Here is a 22,219-nt window from a genome sequence, read left to right on the forward strand (position 1 = left end):
TTTCTTTCTTTTCTCATATTACATTATTTATATTATTTGCTTAGACATAAAGAAATAAATTCTTTTTACTAATCTAAGGTAGTAAATATTTTTGTTTTCTTGTAAAAAAGTATATAAATAAGTAAATAAAATAAAATTTTATATACATAATTTATATAATATTTATTTTTAAAATACATAATTTTTTTTTTTTGGAGAAAATTATTATTAAAATGAATTATAAATTTTTGGCAATATTTTTCTCATTCTATATCCCAATTAAAACCACTGATTGGACAAATGGGTAATTAGATATATTGATACATATTATTATTATAGTATTTCATTTACGATTAATTAATTTTAAAAACATTTTGGAGTTAAAAAATTATATCTAATAATTGGCCTTTCTATTATTATTGGCTAAAATAAAAGTAGATTCAATGCTTCGTTTTTTAAAAAAAAAATGATCAGCATCTTAGAATCATATCAACTAAGATGTAATACAGTTTCTAAAAGTAAATAATTAAGTTGTTAAAAAATATATATCGTTGTTTCTTCTTTTTTTTTCTTTCTCTCAACAAATTATTTGTGGACATTTATATATTTCTAATTTATTTAGACTACGTCTCAAAATCGGTCGAATTTTTGTATTATTGTAGTTTAAAAATAATAAAGAACTATTTGTTCTTTTGCCGTTAAAATTGAAACGTGTCAATCGCAGCGTTTTTCTAAACGCAAAAATTAAATTTTAAAAAATGCGTAAACGTAGCTATATTTAAATATGTAACGTCTAAATTTAAAACCAAGAAGAAAAAAATGTTGTCCAATTTAAACCAAACTCATTTATAATGCATTTTTTTCTTATTTCTAAAAGATGCGTTAAAAACGTTCAATTTGTTCTCGCCATTATTCGTTACCGAATGAAACATTGTTTCTAAATGTGTTAACATCGATAATATAATTTAATCCAAATTATCATAATTTCTTTTTTTAAATATATATTTTTTTCAGGCCTAATGTTTGCGTCGAACATATCACGATAATGGAAAGGGTGCAAGAAAATTTTTCGAATTACCATCTAATCAGAGCTAAAAGAACTAGCATATCAGCAATTAGTGAGCTAACCTATTGTCAAGATTATTACGATGTACATATATGCGAACATAGGTTTCACCACTTTATTAATTTTAATTTCAAATAACATTTTGAGTTTTTAAGTTGATATATTAAAGCTTATTTTACCTTTACATTGTTACTTGCAAAAAATTTATGTATCAATATCAATGTTAATTATATTTTTTTCAATTTTTACAGGAGATTCATTAACATTTCCATTGAAATTTTAAACATATACATTTAAAAACAAAACTCACTGGACAAACTTAACTTACTTACCTTTTATTTATTTGCCCCAAAAATCGGTTTAGTCCAAGCCCGCCTTTTAAACTATCCGCCTTAATATTGAGGTTTAGGTTTATTAGCTCAAATGCTAAAAGATTCTTTTACAACACCTTTTGAAAACCCATAGATTAAGATGCAAAAACTAATTGTTGAATTAGTATTTCCAGAAATTTTCTACGTGATATATGTCTTATCAAATGATAAATAAAAGCCGTTCTCGTAAAAACTAAAATTGATTTTCTAAATATATAATGATTCAAAATAAAATATTCTCGATTTTACGAATAAAAACAAATTATTTTAAACATTTTTTTTACATGCATTTTAGGGAATGGCGAAATTAAGCCAGTTTTAGCGAACTTTTAGAAACAAAAAATAATTAATTTGTGCATCATTTATTTTCTTCCCATTTTTAAAAACACATAAAATTATGCAGTATATACAGAGAACCTCGTTTGCTGGAGAAATTTGCTGTAACATATTCTTGTTGCTACGGGTATACCACTGCAAAAAACCTTTCACAACCACATTGTAATCAAAGTTAGTACAATTAAATTTTTTTTTATTATAAAAGTATATTAAAAATTCAATTTATTAAATGTATTATATGTGTTAGCGTCAATGTATTATTTTGACAATTTTATATTATTTTTTGAAATTTGAAAAATCTGATTTTACTGGAAAGATATTTTATCATGTTTGGAATTCCTATCTTATGAATTGCAGACAATTTCGCTGTTATCTTTTGAATCAATTATAATTTATATATATATATATATGGAAAATATATAAAATATAATATAAATTATATTAAGTTTAAAAATTTTAAAGTTCGTGGAAAAATTGCCTGGTATAATCAGAATTTTTATTAAAAACGCGCTATTAAAGTTGAAAAAAATATCATATTTAAGGAACGCTAACATATGCATCAAATGAAAATAAATATATATAATTTTATTTGCTTCTATAAGGTATATAGATATTAAATATTCCGTATTTTTTTCTCAATAATGAATCATAAAATAAATTTCCCTCTTACCTTCACTAAGGGAAAAAAAATGTGTTTAAAAAAATTTGGTAGATTATTCTTTAAGGAAGCCCAAATTTTTCTAAGAAATTCTCTAGGTTTTAGCTAATTAATTACGATACAAAAATGATAAATGTAAGAGTTAATAACTGAACAATATAATATAATTATTTCAAAAAATATCTTCTTTTTTTATATATATAAATCTTACATGTCCAGAATTTTAAAATAGTGATTTGATCATTGAATTAATATGATCACATAAAATAAAAGAGTTTACTATTAGCTTTCTCTGATAAGGGTTTCGCTATAAAAAAAATGGGATATTCGTTTCGCAATATAGTCTTCGCAGAATAGTAATTTAGCGCAATGTGAATTCGCGGTAAAAGTTTTGCTATAAAATTTATCACGAAAAAGTGAAATGTTTCGCTGAACAATTGCAACGTATGATTTCATAACTAATTTTCTGTGTAATTAAAAAGGATATCGAAATTGCTATTTTAGAGCCATTTTTTTGTTGCTGACTAGTTTGATTAAAGATTTAGCGCCATATTTCTGATTAGACAGTTTATCGTATTTTTTTTAGAGTCTCAGCCAAATTTTTTGGATAATTCGAGGCTCATAATCCTTTTCTATAGTATAGTTTAGAGTAAAGGATTTATGTTATTATCTGTATCAATTCATGAGGATTAAAATAATAAATATTTTTCTAATAATAGGTTTTTTAAAGTTTATATTCACTGCAAAATCTATCCAGTGTAAAATAAAATTCTAAACATCTGCAACTAAAATACCGAAAAAAAATTTGTAAAACTACTTATGAATTCGCTTGGACGTTAAAGTAATTGAATTTCAAATTTCTATAAAAATAAATTGTTTTTAAAATACAAAATTATTAATTTAGGTTTGGAACTGAAGAACATGACCCAAACTCTCAAAGGCACTAATTACATTCGCAACAATCCTTCAATAGTAAATACTTCCCATCTGTTAGAAATTCTAAATGATCATGGGAATATCACACTTTTCCTTCCGATTAGCAATTCTTCGGGTTTAGGTCTTGAACGGAATATTATTCCCGAATATTTGCATAGGGGTCTCATATTAAACGACATGCGAAGAGTCACGATGGGTAACGAATCACATGACTTACATTTCACGATTAACAAAACTAGAACGAGTACCCGATGGGCAGTTAACTGTGTACCCGTGATAAAGGATTATTTTACTACTCAAGGAATGATTTACAAATTAAAGGATTATCTTCCTCGCACGAAACAAACTGTGTACGATTTCCTGAAGCAACAAGAACTCAACTCGACTATGGCAAAATGTATAAATATATTAAAATACTTTTTATTATCTCTATGATAATTGTAAAAATTAGGCTTTTTTAAGTTTAAAGAATTTCACTACAAAATGATTAATTTATTTACCCTTTTTTTTCTTTCTTTCTTTCTTTTTCTTTTTTTTCTTTTATTTATTACTTTTATTTCTTTTATTTATCACTTTTTTTTCTTTCGCAAAATCGTTTCAATATCTTAAAACCATTTTCGATTTCCTATTTAATTTAAAATTATCTTTATCCTCTTCCATAATAATGTTTTTTTTTTGTAAATGTAGATTTGATAGCCTCAGGATTAGCCAATTTGACTCTTGTTCCCGGGAAATATCATACTATCATCTTACCATCAAATTCAGCTATAAATCAATTATCTCCACAACTCATCCAGGAATTAGAATCTAATATAGAATGTGCTAAAGGTTTTTATTTGAATTTTCTTACCATTATTCAATATTTTTTTCCTTCATTTGAAGGTAGGAATTATTTAATTTGATCATGACATCAACTTCTTAAGTTGAAGATGTTCTTAAACTTTAGTAAAAACTTTAGTAGATTTTAATAAAAAATATTTCAAACACATTTTATTTAAGATATCTGTTTATTTATATTTATATATTAAATTTTACATAAAATTAATTTAGATGTTAAAAATAAATTTATTAATTTTTAAATATTAATTGAAATAATAATTATAATAAATAAAAAAATATAATATAAAATTTATTTAAAATAAATTATAATATTCGAATTTCCTTTTATAAAAAATATTTCACGATTTTCTACTTTAACTTATTGCATTTTATTTTATATAATAATCAATTCAAATTTATATTCTAAAAAATAATATTAAATCAAGTGAAATATTTATATATGGCGTCAATCTGGCAATGTGTATTTTTTGAGCTTATCAATGTTTGGAATACCTAACCCTATAAATTTCACACAATTTGTCCATAAAATTTCAAAATTAATATAATTTATATTAAATTTTAATTATATTTTTTTTTAAATATAAATTAGATTATTTCGGATAAAATCCGATCTTTAAATTTTTAAAAACGCGCTCAAAAAATGATTTATAAAATTGAAAAAATAATATATTTCCGGAAAAAATACATAACGTATATTTGGAATCATAATGTAATTCTTAATCTTAGCTACCAATCATGTGTTTTTAACAGTTACATGCATAAGTTACCCCATATTTACATATATATATAAAAAAACATCACCTATTTATGTATTGAGAATGGATATCTATATATTATTTTTTATTAAAAGAAACGCTTAAAATGCACGTAATCGCAAAATGGATTTGTCCTAATCTCTATAAAAAACCTCACGCAATTGAAACTTTAGAAAGTTCTACGGTAAATATCGGCTCTAACATGATAAATAATGGATCCATCATTGACACTCGCGTTTTATTCAACGGAGTTGTAATATTCGTGGACCTTGTCTTGATATCGAATAAATGTAAATCAAATCATTTTTTCCACTCTTCATATTTATTAATTTCACTCAATTCCGAATTATTTCAATTCCATTTAAACAATTTCGATTGAGTTGGCATGACCATTTTAGATTTTACCCGGGTGTGTCCAAAATTTTTTATTTTACTTATATACAGGAATTACTCTAATCATAAAAGGGTCATATAACACCATGATCTTTCAGTATAATTAACCAATTAAAATTGTTGTTCTGGGGAGGAAAAGTGATTTTAATTTACTGAGTGAGTTATTAATTTTTTCGAAAATAATTTACGTAAACGTATACATGATATAGTTTTTCGAATATATAAATTATAATTATAAAAGCCCTCTCATTGGTTAAAATCTTGCGGGGAGAACCGGAAGCCAATGAATTCTTGAATTACTTTAATAGATCTAACTTCACTCTTCTAAACGAAATTCGCGATAAATTAGTTCTCATACCAGACAATGCGGCTTTCTTAGTAATAAACAGGCTGATTAATTTATTTTCATTTTTTTTAAAAGATATATGTATATTCTAATTATTTAATTTAACTTTCTCTTCCATTTTTTTAACCTCTTTATTTTCATTTTCTTTATTTTATTTCTTTTTTTTAAAAAAACCTTTCTTATAACAACTTATATTTATATAAAATCGTATATCAGAATCTTGACCAAAACATAAAAGAAAAATTGAGAGAGAATACATCATACGCTAAAGAGTTCCTTGGAAATCATATAGCTCTATCTAATGTCCTGAATAGTATTCAACATCTTGAAGGGGCAAATGGTTCAATGTACAATGATATTACGCGTGTAAAAATTTTGTAAAAAACTTGATATAGCCTTAATGTATTCGAAAGCATTTCCAGCGGTGGAATATAGAAAAATGAAGGGAATAATATTTATGAAAAAAGAAATGTAGTAAATATTTTAATCAGTTAAGATTCATAAATGTAAATAAAATTTTTATATAAACCTTTTTAAAACATTACTTCTCATTTAAAAATTAAGAATTAAATTGTGATTTTATATATCTTAAGATTTCAACTTTATATAGTAATATTTTTGGATATAAATTCATTATATATTTTATAAAATTAAAACCTTTAAATTTTAATTTTCTTTTGGCGATTTTGACATGCAAAACCCTTTGCCAAAGTTTTATCATTTATAAAAATTAACTATTATCATTTTTTAAAATAATTTGAATATTAGATTGTGATACCCAACAATATACAATGTGTAAGAAAGATTAGCAAAAAGACCTATCATTTCTGCGGCGGAAAATTTCGCTTTATCCCTAAGGTAACGCAAAATAATATGAACTCATTTTAGATGGCTATTTTTTAATTAATAAAATTAAGGTTGGTATTTTATTATTTGAAATATTTATATATTTGTATTTAAATATATTATGAAAGAAAAAATTATCTGGTTAATTATCTTTTAATCTATAGTAGTTAGTAGTATTTATTAAAAACCAATTTTAATAAATAATATTGAATTATTAGTTATATACAAAATCTTTTAAATAAATGTAATGATTTTACTATTGGCATTATATTTTAAATAAAATATTAAATAAATTTTTTTATATATTAAGGCATTAGTTCCTCTAATTGGGAATTTATCAGAAATTCTATCCGAATATGAAGAAATCAGCTTATTTAGACAGTTTCTAGATCAATCCAATTTAACATTCAAGGCAGATATTTATTATACAATCTGGGTTCCAAGTAACAGAGCCTTAGAAAATATCGTAAACAATTCCCACATAGATAATACTTTGCTAAATGTGAATGTGTCAATTGAGAATTTCGTTAAAATGCATATATTCCCAGGTTATTTTTTTAAAATTATCATATTTAGATTTATTAATACAAATTAAGAAGGAAAGAAGGAAAGAAAGAAAGAAAGAAAGAAAGAAAGAAAGAAAGAAAGAAAGAAAGAATATCTATGATATATATAAAAGCCGTGTCAAAGTCACACTGTTACAGTCACAGCAATTTAGAGTTTTGAAAATTGTCTGTGATGATTTTATATAGTACCCAATATAGCCTAGCCATTTCATCAGAGTATTAATATTGATTTTCATAGTATCAATGTTTAAATTATCAAATTTTTATTGAAAACTGAATATATTTGTTATACAATTATATAACTATTAATTATTTTTATGCATATAAAACCTCCTATTATTTGTTAACATTGTAATTTAATAACAAGGTCTTAAATTTAATTTTATATTTTATATCTAAGTAATAAATTATTTATTATTTGGAGTGGTAGTTGTCTGTTTAAAATTTAAATTAGGATGATCATATTTCACTAATTTTTAAAAGGCACTGTAATATATTCATAAATTTCATATAAATACCAGGAGCTAACCAATTGAATGATGGGTAAATAAGATATTTCCCTTTCATTTGATGATAAATTATTTTGAAAAATTTTCCCAATAATATATAATGGCAAAAAAAAATGTACATAACCGATTTAATTCATGTAAACCACTTACATTGAACTTATTTTTCTGGATCAATGGAAAAAATAAATTATTATGGGTTTAGTCGGCTTGGAATTTTTCACAATTATTATGGGCTTGGACCTGGCTTGGGAAATTTTCAAAATTATTATGATCATATGCTTAAAACTTTTAATTTTAAATATGGGTTAGACATTGGCCTGAAATTTTTTTTGAAGACATGGCTGGGCCTTATCAAAAAACCCCAGGCTCAAAAAAATAGTATCCACTCTTAGTCTTAATGGGTTGGCCTTGGTCTGCCATAGGGGTTAGCATGGTTAAAAAGAATAAAAAATAGAGATGGTTTTTAGAGATTTACCTATCTCCAGGCTGGGAACAAATTTTGAAAAATAACTATGGGCTGGCCAGACTAATTATTATAAGTTGGGCTGTGCTTGAAAAATATTTTATTAATTATTTTGGGCTGGACATAGGGAAAAGTATTCAAAATTATTTTGGGCTGGACTTAGAGAAAATTATTCAAAATTATTATCAACTTGGAGGCTTGGGAATTTTTTATTATTAACTATGGGTCAGACAGCGGCCTAAAACAAATTTTTTTGCAGGCCCTGGGCTCGGCCTTATCAAAAAACTAAGGCCTAGATAATCTGATTTTGATTGTATTTTTAAATTCAATATGATTTTTTTAAATATTTTATTTCAGTTCTCAACTAACTAAATTATTATGATCTTTCATGGGCCTTGGAACATTTTTTTCAAAATTATTCTGGCTTTGTACATTACTTGAGAATTTTATTAAATATTAAAAGTAAAAATTTAATTTTGACTAAAACACCATAGTATTTACATTTAGTTTTAATGGATTGATCCTGGTATGAAGAGGGTAAAAAGAATAAATAATGGATATTATTTTTAAATAACACATAAAAACTATCATAAAAATATGGAGAAAATTCTCATTCCCCGTCATTTTTGACGGGCTATCTACTAGTATATAGTCACAATTCATTTTTTTATTATTATTTTTAACAAATTATCTCATAGGGCTATATCACGAATATTGCTATCACGCTAAAGGTAATGAATTCTATTTGAATCCAAAACTTTCATATCTCCATAACGAAAATGGACAAATTATTTACTTCTATCCTGACTGGCCAAGAAACGTGATAAATGCTACCATAACAAAGTGGGATATTTTGGGTCAAAATTTTTTGATACATTTCGTGGACAACTATTTTGACGGTAACATAGTTAAATTAATTCCAAATTTTGCGCAGAAAAGTGGAAGCCCAATTTGGCTAAGTTATTAGAGGATGCATCATTATCTGATAATTGTTACTAATATTATAAGCTTATTTATATTTCTTTCTTAATAAATCTATTGTTCCCTTTATTATGTATTATTTATTTATTTTTTTAAATGAAAGAAAACCAGTCATTTTAAATGGTATAATTACTGATAACTTTAAATACAATTTAATTGAATATGGTTGTAATAATTTTATTATATTTTTTTGTTTTTATTCGATTTTGAAGATTTTATTCGGAAAATTATCAATTTTTTCATCAAAAACGAATAAATATTTATTTGAAAACCTTTGTCACTCTTATTTTTCTCGATCGGCTAAAGAGGTGGGAGAGGGGGGGGGGGGTTAACGGACGTATATAATAAAGATATTTTTATTGTCAAACAATGTTGTATCAAAAATTTTAAAGAATTGGTTTTATAGTAAACGAACGCATCAATTTTGTATCGACTCAATGAATGATGAATAATTCGATACAAAATTTGTTAATATTATAAATAACTTCTCTTTTCATTTCTCAATTATATTTTAAAAATTCGAATCGAAAAACTGAAGATATACAACTCATATATATATATAATGTGTCTTGTTGGGGATTAAACATTATCAAATTATAATATATATTATTTATAGCATTTTAATATTTTATAAAACAAATGATTATTATAATTTGTAATTTTTTTAAATTCTTTATTATATATTTTAAGAGTTCATGTTGATTAAATTATCCATAAATTTTGTATCATTTTATGGGGGTTTGGGGTTTTTTTTTCAAAATAAAAAGGGTATATTGGCATAAAGAATTCTTTTTTAATAGTTTAAATTGAATTTAAACATTTTTTTTAAAAAAATATTATAATATAATATAACAAATTATAGATATGAACTGAAAAATTGAAAATATGTTTTAAATTTAATGAATAGAATTAAGTGACTAAAATATATTGGATTTTTTTCCGGCGAATTTATAAATTAAATCGCGCCTTTTTAATCGCTTTTTCAAAAACCTTATCTATTTGTTGAAAGAATCGAATAACTATTTGTTTGTGATTAATTAGATTTGTTCCTAAAATTGATTACAGTTGTTTTTTAATTTTTTTTAAAAAAACTCTTATTTTTAACAAATAACCTAACATAATCTCCATCAGCAATTAGGATTTACAGGATTACAAGGAGATTATGCTGGGAACAGCTTAAAATTACGATGAATAAAGCATAGGCATATGGAATGGGTACCTGATTCTTCAGCTAACAAAATAGAAAATAGTAGTACTAACTTAATCCGAATAATAAAAATTTTCTAATAATATCTAAAGTATAGTCTCGAACACTCCAAGAGGATTTATAATATTTGGTTTGGCTAAAACACTCTTTTCCTCTTGTGATTTTTTTGCGAAAGAATTAAATATATTACATAATTTAACAATATTTACATAAAATATTTAAAAGATTTTGGTAATATGTTACAATTAATTATTAATCAATTTTTTACAATAGACTAATGAAATGTCATATCACCCTCTTTTAAATTTAAATTTTGTTAACAATGTTTCTTATAATTAAAGGTCTACCATTAGTATCTCAGCAGAAGCTGTTTTGGAGTTGGAGACTAAAATTAATTTGTTTCGTAGTTATATATCATACGCAAACTCAAATAAAAAATTTAGAAAAAAAGATGAGTTTCGAGTTAAAACTCATGTTAATTTGTCAAGTCATTAGAGCATTTAATAAATAGTAGTCTAGAAAACTGAGTTGATCTAAGTTATAATGATGAAAATATTTTGTTAGGTTTATTATTTTTATAAAATTAATCCCTATCGTTATTTGTTGCTCAAAAAATTTATTTCTTGAAAGATTTAAATCTAAAAATTTCTTTTGCACCAATGATAGTCAGGGGCCGTCTTTGTTTTGAAAAGAAACACATTTTTTAGCCATTATTATAGATAATGCCTTATTATTTTGCAATATTTTTATGAATAATTAATAAAAATTTCTTTTTCAAATTCATATTTTTTAATTTTTGCTATATTTCTTTATCAAATTTTATTCTAACAAGTCCAATCAATAACTTTAAGGATATTATCGATGTAGATGTAGGTTTATTATATTTAATAAAAATAAATTATTTTTATGAAACTCATTTTTTTTCATATATAAGAAATGGCTTAGATTAGTTGATTCATAATCAAGGATAAAAATGTAAGAATATACAGAATTTAAACCTATATGGCGGATCTAAGATTCATCATGTCTAAAATAATGACACTGTTCAATTTGTCTCTGCAACCAGAAGTTTTGAAATATGAAACTAAAATTTATTTAGACATTTTATTTATAATTAAATAGGCCCGTACAGGACAAGTAGAATAAATATAACTATACACCCCTCCCCCCCCACCCAATTTATCCCAACTAAACTATACATGATAACGCTTGTATGATCTTTTTATTATAAAATAGAGTAGTTAAATCCGATTAAATTTTATATATTCACATGATTAATTAATAAACCAGATATCCAAGAATTAAATCAATATAAAAACTAATTGTTTTTCTAAATTATTTATAATTATAATTAATAAAAACATAAACCCGAAGTTTAAACATACATAAAGTTTAAAAAAACGTAATATCACTAATCAATTCCGCGTGGTTATATTCATATTGACTCCTTTAGTTAATAATTTATGGTTATAAGTATATTATTACAAAAAAAAAAATTTTTATAGTGAAAGCGTTATGTTCGGGCGTTTTGCTTTATTTTAAGGCTATATGAAATCACGGCTGATTTTTCATAGAATTAATTATTTTATCATAGTTATATACTTATAATTTGGCTGGATTTTTGGAAATAACGATACTTTATGAGGCCATAAAATTTTTTTTTATGATGTTAAATATTAGTATAAGTGGCGGAAAAGCAATTGGTACGATTTCCTTACACTGTAATAATTAAGATCAGAAATATAATCATTGCCACATAAAAACACGTGGGGTGCTCGTTATATATCTAAATTTGTGACTAGCTTCCCTTTTGTGGCTCTTCTTCCATTATTTTTATTGTATAAATTGTTTTAAAACAAAAATGATCTTAATCACGATCGTGTTTTTTAAAGAGAGAATTAACTTTATTTTTGCATGTTATAATAATAATAACAATAAAATGAATCTATAATATTAGGTATATTATAATTATTATTTTAAAATTCATTGTCATTTCAATAACTAATGTTTGGCTTTCCTTAGCAGAGTCTTGTTCTGATTCAATATTATAATATTTCTTTAATCAATTTTTCCTGTTGGCGAGATCTTCAAATTAGCCTAAAATCTACCAATTTCTTTCTGAAGACGATGTAGAACTAAGAATTGTTAGCAAAATTGCCACTTCTATTAATAGGTATGGTGAGCAAAGCCCATACCACTAAATTGAGATTGAAATATGGTTGTTTCTTATTGAAGTCACTGCTTTTACATATAATTTACCTATTAAACAAACATGTCGCCTAAAAAATTCTCATATCATTAAATTCACTACTAGTAAAGACCCTCATTTATGATAAACAAAATAATGTTCCATAGTATAATGCCTATGTTCACATCCTTCTAAATTTTTTCAAATACAGCAGCGAATTAATATTTAAACCTAACAAAGTATAACTTCTTACTATAAAGTTTCTTATCCTTTTAAAAATTATAAATAATTTTTCCAAGCTTCTAATAATCCAAAAAAGTATTTTTTTTAAATTATATGGAGATTCAACTAAAGTCAGTTATAATTACATATAACGGATTTTAATTTTTTTTTACTAACAAATTTTAACAAAAATTTATAAAACATTAAAAAAAATTTTACTTTCAAATTTTTGGGTACAGTGTTGTGATGATTTAATACAAATTGAAGATTAAATTAAAACATTCATATAAAAATATTGTTTGCAAAAATAATTAAAATATAGACAAAGCATTATTGAAAAATTCTTTTTATTCCTCCATTTATTATTTTAATTATTTTTGCAAAAACAAAATATTATAAGGATGGGTTTTAATTTAATCGTCAACATGTTTCATTATATCATCACAACACTGTAATCCTCAAAAAAAAAAATTTTTTATATAAAATCTCTTTTAAAACTAAGGCAAAAATTTGATTGTAAAAAAAAAATTTGATTGTAAAATAAATTATGATATGTAAAATTTGTAATTCTTACAATAAATATCCTCTTAATTTTTTTTTATAAATTAAAACTCAATTAAATAATAGCATTGACAATATATTCTGTAAATTTTTTAAGTTTTATAAAAAAAAAAAATACCCTTGTTAAATTGTAAACAAGAGTAAATAATATTATTCGTATACCTTCTATCTGTATGTCATACGATTTATCTGATAACATTAAGAAAACAAATTAAGTACATGCCCAACTTATTAATATAATTATTATATACTTCTAACTGATGTGATTGTCATATTTCCCAAAACTAATATATAATAATTTAATCTTCCTAGAAGAAAGAAAAAAATATATAATTGCTATAACAATCAATCCTATAATAAACAATAAAATGATTTTTAGTCATGTAGTTCGTCACATTTGTTTATTTTTTTAGAAATAGTATTTTTTTGCTAGTTTAGATTAAAAAATTATATCGTGGTAACACTGAAAAACATCGTAGAGACGATATAACGTGATATCTATTCATAGTTAACTGCCCAGCATGACCTGGGAGATTATCTTTGTTTTTATATTGAAGTAATTTTTTTATAAAATGTTTCATTTTTGAACTAAATATATTTATTAAATTTAAAACCTTTGTAACTTTAAAAAATTAATGAATTATCCGAAATCTTCCATTAAAAAGTTTTAAAAGATTTATAAATTTCAAAACTTTTCTAATAACCTTAAATTATGTAATATGCTTAAAATAAAAATTTTTGTTAATTTGAAATTTTTACCAAATTATTTTTATAACACTTAATTTAATATTTCCTAAGGAAGGTAAGAAAGAAAGAAAGAAAAGATAGAAAGAAAGATAGACATAGAAGAAAAATATATTAACAAATAAATTCTGAATTAAAAGTAAGATTGATTTAAAATTAATTCTGAGAATTATTATTTATCTAAAATAAAACTAATAAAAATTATTTATATTATTTACAAATATGAATACCTATAGTAATTCTTAGGGTTCCATTTACTGATGCTGGATAAATGGAAGTAAGAAAAAAAAATTATATTTTTGAATTAAATTTCAATTTATATACAAATACAATTAGAAATTCAAAAAAATCGTAGATTCCAAATTTAATTATTATAGCATATTTATTTAAATATTTCTTATAAGTATCTTTTTATTAATTTTTTATTAAATACAAAATTGAAAAGGTATTTTGAATCTATTGATATTCACGATTCTTAGACGAATAAAAAATATTAATTATATCTAAATTCGCAAATAATTTATTTAAATAAAATTTGTATCTTAGCCTAATTACATTTAATTTTTAAAATTAAATGTATTTACGAAAGTGAAACCTAATAGTGTTAACACAATACATCATCCAAAAAAATATTACCCAAGCCTGAAGATGTTGCTTATAGAAGAATCAAAGGTCTATACATATATTATCAAAATCTTGAGGATTATGCAATATTTTTCTGGCTAAAATAACACTAAAACCTAGAATATAAATTTTTTTTGAAGAAGATTATGATATAGAACTAAAAATATATAAGATAAAGATTTCAGTCCACCGATTCTTTTCTTTTTCAAAATAAGTTTAATTAAATGAATCTCTAACAATAACAAAGTTTATATCATCACCATGTACTTAAAATTTTTAAGATAGAAAGTATAAGAGGGCCTTTAAACTCTTCCACATCATAGTAAAATCATTATTTTAGTTTTTGAAATTCAATTAAATGTATATGTGCGAAATTATTTCCAAATTATAAAAATTATTTTTTTAATAAACAATTATATGATTAATAGACAAAATAGGCATAAATTAAATGATATTATATTTGGAACCTTACTAAGTTAATCATGGAGCATTGGCTTGGAATTTGGTAAGTGAGGAGGTGTTAGCATTTATTTAGTTAGTTATTTTTCCATAAATTGATTAGAGGCAGCGTCTACATGACAGGATATTTATTGGAATCCCTCCTAAAAATTTTGAGCGCTTTCCACGCCGTTATAATTAATTGTACATTTCTAATTAATTGTAATTACTTCATTCATATATTTTAAGAAGAATAACTTAAATTTTAAATACGCTTACTACCAATTATTAAAAAATCAACGCTTCACGCTTCTATTCATACCATCAGAGCATTATCATTTGTCGGCGAAAAGCATATATTCCAAGATAGGAATGACCATGAAAAAAAAGTTTGGTCCTCTTTTTCATTTGAAATTTGTATATTATACACTTTTTTTTCTCGAATATTTAAAAATTAAATGATGTGTTTTATAATTTAATACAGAGTTTTTAGGTCAAAACGAACCCATAGATAATAAGGATCAGAGATTAAAATGCTCTTCAAAGAATATAAACAATATTATGATCTTTGAAGATTTTTTTTAAAAACTCAGATAAAGATTCTGATAGTGAATTATGATTAGATTACTCCATTAAATCAGATTTAAGTGTAAGAAGTGGGAATTGGTTTAAATTATTTTTTAATTTAAATAACGCAAAATTTACATTTTCGACATTTTTATAATGAGGAAAGACGAATCTTAAGGGAAATGGGATATGTAGAAAGAGAGAAATGACAAATATAAAAGGTAGTAGAGAAATCATAGTGGTTCTATTTGACACTGGAAATGCGCATGATCAACGAAACTATATATATATATATATGTATAGCTATTCGCTGATGAAGCTATCGGCGGCCAGCGTGATATTTATAAATTAAATTTGCAGCACCTCGCTTTAACCGCCCATCAAATGCGACATAAATCGGCGTAATAACAACACATATTTCTTAAAATTATATAACTTAAAAATGTTAAAATACATTAATTTTAAAAATAAAATATTAACTAGTAAATAAATACTGTAATTTTATTTTTTATTGGAAAAAAAAAATTATTATTATAAATTTAATTCAATTTTGTAAATTTATAGTTATCGATAAATAAATAAATGGTTTTTTTCAAATTTGTGGAACATAACGAGTCTCATTATAGTAATTCCTTAGATTATAGGATGATGTGAGAGCTATTACTTCAATTTATAAAACGTGTAATATATGGTTCCATCGGAAGATTTCAAATATCTAATACTTTAAAACAAACATTACATTCTCTTTTAAAACAATAATATAGTAGTAATTCCAAATTTTGCAGTAAAAAAAATAATATTTCCTAGCGATAATAATTTTATAATAGCGAATTTGTAAAATAAATATTTTTAAGCGAAAAAAATAAAAATAAATATAATGTTACATTAATTTTTGTATATATATAAATATCATAAAGCATCTCATGTTAAATATATAATCAAGCAACCAATTAACAAAATAATAAAATTAATATAAAATAAAACATGGTAGTAATATTATAAATTTGTATATTAAAACACAAGCCATCCAAATAAAGTGATTATATGTAAACATTCAATGATAAACACAAATTACGATTCCTACTGTTTGCGATATTTTTTTTAGAACATCATTCCCACAGTATATTGGTTGTTTTAATTTTTTTGGCAATAGAAATCAAACTTCCGTATTCTTTATGATGCCACCAAATTTTGGATATTCCAGCAACTAGCATTCTAGGTATATTGAATTCAAGATGAGTGTTGTAATCATGATTATATGTGAGAGTGATATTATAGTGATTTATGATGGAATGTATTTTATTAAATTATTAATATATTTTGTTTATAAAATCTAGCTAAATACCTACTTGGTGGAGGATATATTGGTTTTCATTCTTCTACATTTACTTATTCAATAATCATCGTTTTTAATGTTTATATTGGTGATAACAAATCTAAGTTAAGCAAACGGGAATTAAAGGAAAATAAAAACAAACAAACATTTTTGAATGAGTTTCCCTCATAATTATAAATATTTTGTAAACATGTAATAAATTAAAATTAAAAAATTTTTCAAAATAGTGGTTAACTAGCATGTTACTAATTCCTATTATTTTTATTTTAAACGATGAAAGACCGCTAAATTTTTACTGGTCTACCATACCGCCACTTTTGATTATATATTTTCCAACAACTTTAAAAATTTTACCTTCGAACCCCCTTTCGAAAGCATGTTAATCCGTTCTAAGAACGATAAAAAAAATCGTGCTTATATTTTTTTAAAACAAACTTTGGCCATACTCAAATCGATAAGTGTGGTAATAATGATTTTATATTTTTTTCGCCTTCTGGGTTTATAATTATTATGCTACCGTTCATAATTGATTATACATATAATTATTTATTTATTTTTTAAGTAAAATTCACGTATGAGGAAGTGAATGGGAGGTTATATTAGTTTATTTTGTTAAAAATAATAATATTTTTAAAAATAAAATAATTTGGAAAAGTGTAATCAATTTTAGGATAATAATGCATAAAAAAAATTTTTTTAAATTTTAATTTTTTATTATAGTTCATTTATCTTTAAAACACGTAAACAAAATAAAAAAATAAAAAAAATGAATATATATATATATTAAAAGTGAATGTATATTTTAAAAATATCGATGGCTCTAAAAAGAGCTTATAGTAAAAATGTGGTTAGGGTCCACTAGATCGTATGAACATTTGTGAACAAATGTCAAATGACCTAAAATGGCCACAAATATATTTGAAGCGATTATAAAATTGTATAATTATGAACGTTGTACCAGATTTGACAAATAAATTAAAAAATGCTTTTTATTTTAAATTAAATTTAAATGGCTAAATGGTAATTAATATTTATATTAATACAAGAACAGTATATATTAAAAAATAAATAGCAAATAATTTACAATATTTTAGCAAACTCTTAATGCTCTAGATCCATTAATATATAATAGACAGCACAATTGTATTATAAATATATCCTTGATATAACTTTATTAAAATTTATATGAAATATCTCATAAAAAAATTTTTAATTAATATATAAAAATGCAATCTCTTTTTTTTGCATGATAATATATAAATTGAATTTGTTAGTATAGATAATATTATTGCTGTATTTTGACTTAATCAAACTATATTGAACCATTTGATTATTAGAATTTGAATAATAGCTTTGTTTAAAAATGATATAAATAGCAGATAATTTACAATATTTTAGCAAACTCTTAATACTCTATATCCATTAATATATAATAGACAGCACCATTGTATTATAAATATATCTTTGATATAACATTAATAAAATTTATATGAAATATCTCATAGTAAAATTTTTAATTAATATATAAAAATGCAATCTCTTTTTTTTGCATGATAATATATAAATTGAATTTGTTAGAATAGATAATATTATTGCTGTATTTTGACTTAATCAAACTATATTTTCTAAAAAAATTAATTATTATATGCAAATTAAATAATATATATTTTAATTTCCAATTTTCTTGATAATTGTTGCAATTTAGCTTTAACATCTTTGATTTTCATAATTATTTTAGGAACAAACTACTTTGGGAACGAACTATTGCAAATTGGCTTTTTTGGGGGAACGAACTATTGCAATACGACAAAAAACTTATTTCCTAAATTTTCATTCGAATTAGAGGGACGATACCAAAAAGGTTCCTAAAAAACAGGTATAATTATGTTTAAAAATTTATAATTGGAGTTTTTGTGTAAGAAAAATTGACAAATCTAATTAATCACAAAATAATAGCTATTGGATTCATAAATATCGGTTTTTAAAATTGCGATTAAAAACGAGGCTATTTAAGAATTTATTTCGCCGGAAAAAATTCCAATATTTTTTTGTTACCTAACTCTATTCATTAAATTTAAAATATATTTTCGATTTATCCTTAGATCATATCTATAATATTTGTTATTTATAAATGTTAAAATTCAATATAAAAAAACTAGTGTTGTTCTCGTTTTGAGCCTATTTTTTTAAAAAGGCTAACTCATTATTTCATCCAAAAATGATATTAGGCAAGCCTGAAGAAGATTTTGTTTGTAGAAGGAACAAAGATTTGGAATATCTGTTAGCGAAATCTCAAGGGGCATAGCCAATATTATTCCGGCTAAAATATTGCGTTATCCGTTTTTAAAATCGGCTTAAAACGAGCCCTTTAATAACATTAATTTAAACTATTAAAAAGTTTCTTTTATCCCAATTTATATACCCTTTTTATTTAAAAAAACCCTCAAACCCCATAAAATGATACAATATGGAAAAAAATTAATCAACATAAACTCTTAAAATATATAATAATAATAATCTTTTGTTTTTTAAAATATTAAAATGACATAAATAATATATATTATAATTTGATAATGTCATTCCCCCAACAAGATACAATTTTATGTACGTATATATATAAAAGCAGTTGTGTGTCTTCAGTTTTCACTATAATTTAAATCAATTTCTTTAAATTTTTGATACAATATTGTTGACTTTAAATAAATGCTATATTTATACATTCTTCCACTAACCCCCAGCCCCTTGCATCCGCACTAGAAAAAATAGGAGTCGTAAAGGATTTTAAATAAATGTTTAAAATTAATTCCGGTTGCAAAAAAATGATAATTTTCCGAAGTAAACTTTTTAAATCGAATTCACATAAATAAATATAATAAAATTCTTAACAACCATGTAATTTAATTTAAATGACTATCAATGATCGCTCGCTATAATGGTTTTCTTTCCATTTTTATATATAATAAACTATATTATAAATAATTGAACATAAAAAAAATTTTACAATATAATATTTTTTTAAGAAAAGGCATTCCTCTACCATATCCAATATGGTCTTCGGTGTTTGTGCGCAAATGTTGGAATTAATTTAACTGTGTTACCGTCGAAATAGTTGTCCACAAAATGTATCAAAAAATTTTGACCTAAAATGTCCCACTTTATTATGGTAGCGTTCATCACGTTTCTTGACTCAGGATATGAGTAAATCCTTTGTCCATCTTCGTTATGGAGATAAGAAAGTTTTGGATTCAAATAGAATATATTACCTTTAGCGTAATAGCAATATTCCTGATTTAAACCTAAGTGATAAAATTTCGTAAAAATGATGATAAAAATATGAATTTGTTACATAAATGTATATTAAGAACGAAAATGTTTCATTCTTTCTTTCTTTCGTTCTTTTTATTTATTTATTTCTTTTCTTCTTTCTCTTATATATATAGTGATCCATTTATCAATTCATCTTAATTTTTTATTAGTAAATCTAAATATGTACATTATCCATAAATATGATCTTTTTTAAACCTGGGAATATGTGCATTTTAACAAAATTCTCTGACACACTCGAAGCGTTTACGATATTTTCAAGCGCTGTGTTGGTTGGAATCCAGATTGTATAATATATATTTCTCTTGAATGTTAAATTGAAACGATCTAGAAATTCTCTAAAAATGCTGATTTCTGCATATCCGGCTAAAATTTCTGACAGATTCGCAGTTAGAGGAAATAATGCCTTGATATATATAAATATTTATTTAATAATTTTTAAAAAAATATATAATGCCAATAATAAAATTATTCGATTTATTTAAAAGATTTTGTATATAAATAATAATTCAATATTATTTTATAAGAATTGGTTTTTTAATAAAGCTTACCACTAACTACGATATAGATTAGAAGAAAATTAACCAAATAATTCTTTCTTTCATAAAATACTTAAATATAAAATGTATAAATCATCTCAAATAATAGAATACCAACACGAATTTAATTTTATTACTTAAAAAATAGGCATCTAAATTAAGTTCATATTATTATTTTTACATATACCTTAGGGATGAAACGAAATTTTCCTCCACAGAAATAATGGATCTTTTTACTAACCTTTCTTACGCATTGTAAATTGTTGGGTATTAGTTTAATCTAATATTCAATTTTTTTTAAAAAAGATAATAAATAGTTATAATTTTGGATATTTTTTTTATGGATTAAGGAAAATTTTAGCACAAGGTTATGTATCAATATGGCGATAAGGAAATAAATATTTAACACTATTAGGACTAATGCCCAAAGTATATTGTAAAAGCTTCATCAATTTACGTAAATTTATAAAATTATGAAACATGTCCTAAATTCTTCCATTAAAATATTTTATAAAAGTTTGATAAATTTTGAAATTTTGATATTTATAACCAAATTATTAAATTTCCCATTTAATATAAATCAATTTATAAGAATAATTTAAGAATATTGCTATATAATTTTAGTTAAAAATTTATTCTTATTTCTAAGAATTTAAGAAAATTTCGTAAATTCAAAAAAATCATTTAGACCACTTTTTTATTTTTACGTTAAAAATAGCTTATTTTTCTTTTATTTTCTTAAAATTAAAGTTAATAAAAATTATTATTTTTAATATTGATGCTCATTTCTTTTATTTTTTTAAAATTATATATATTTAAAATAACATGTAAACTATGTAAAATAAAATTTATATAAAAGCTATATTTAATAAATAATTAAACATTTAATTAAGTATGACCCATGTATGGATATGCATTTAGAAAGGCAGATTTCAGCTGATATTCTCTTAGCCTTATATTAAAATTTTGATAAATTTTAAAGCGGGTATCTAATAATTTCATCAATTTATGAAAATGCTTAAGAAATACATGGTTGAAAACGATCTTGCATCATACTATTTACATAATAATTATTTAGTGAATTAATTAATGACAAAAAAAAACAACTTCCTATTTTAATATAATAATAAGTAACCAAATTATCGTATACGCAAATTATAACCCCACAAAAAAAACGAAAGACGATATTAAATGAAAATATAATTTAGGAAGAGGACTGTACCTCTAAAAAATTTCCCTATCTTCCCCGGTGATATTTTTTTATATTATTAATTACACCTTTTTAATTAAAGCAAACTGATCCTACCCCCACTCCCCCCCTAGATCAGCTGTCGGGCAATTTTATGTGCATTTGGACTAACTGTCTTTATTAATCATTATGAATTGATGTGAATTCATGGAATGCAAATCTCAAAATGGCGCTG

The 22,219-nt window shown here is 23.5% G+C and overlaps 1 protein-coding gene across 1 annotated transcript; it reads left to right on the top strand.

Moving 5' to 3' along the window:
- Nucleotides 1-1,852: 1,852 nt before the first annotated feature.
- On the top strand, nucleotides 1,853-4,789 carry LOC135925549 (uncharacterized). Its single transcript, XM_065460937.1, has 4 exons — nucleotides 1,853-1,923; nucleotides 3,315-3,743; nucleotides 4,034-4,174; nucleotides 4,776-4,789. Exons 2-4 carry the CDS (start codon nucleotides 3,332-3,334, stop codon nucleotides 4,787-4,789), a joined length of 567 nt encoding a protein of 188 aa, XP_065317009.1. The 5' UTR covers nucleotides 1,853-1,923; nucleotides 3,315-3,331.
- The last annotated feature ends 17,430 nt before the right edge of the window (nucleotides 4,790-22,219 follow it).

The sequence above is a fragment of the Gordionus sp. m RMFG-2023 genome, chromosome 2 (assembly GCF_954871325.1).
Source record: "Gordionus sp. m RMFG-2023 chromosome 2, tfGorSpeb1-WG-v2, whole genome shotgun sequence".
Taxonomy (NCBI): Eukaryota; Metazoa; Nematomorpha; class Gordioida; order Chordodea; family Parachordodidae; genus Gordionus; species Gordionus sp. m RMFG-2023.

Excerpts from the sequence above, each read along its gene's own strand:
- LOC135925549 (XM_065460937.1), top strand. The coding sequence starts at position 3,332 with ATGACCCAAACTCTCAAAGGCACTAATTACATTCGCAACAATCCTTCA. Across the intron at positions 3,744-4,033 it reads CAACTCGACTATGGCAAAAT|ATTTGATAGCCTCAGGATTA; the intron begins GTATAAATATAT and ends TTGTAAATGTAG.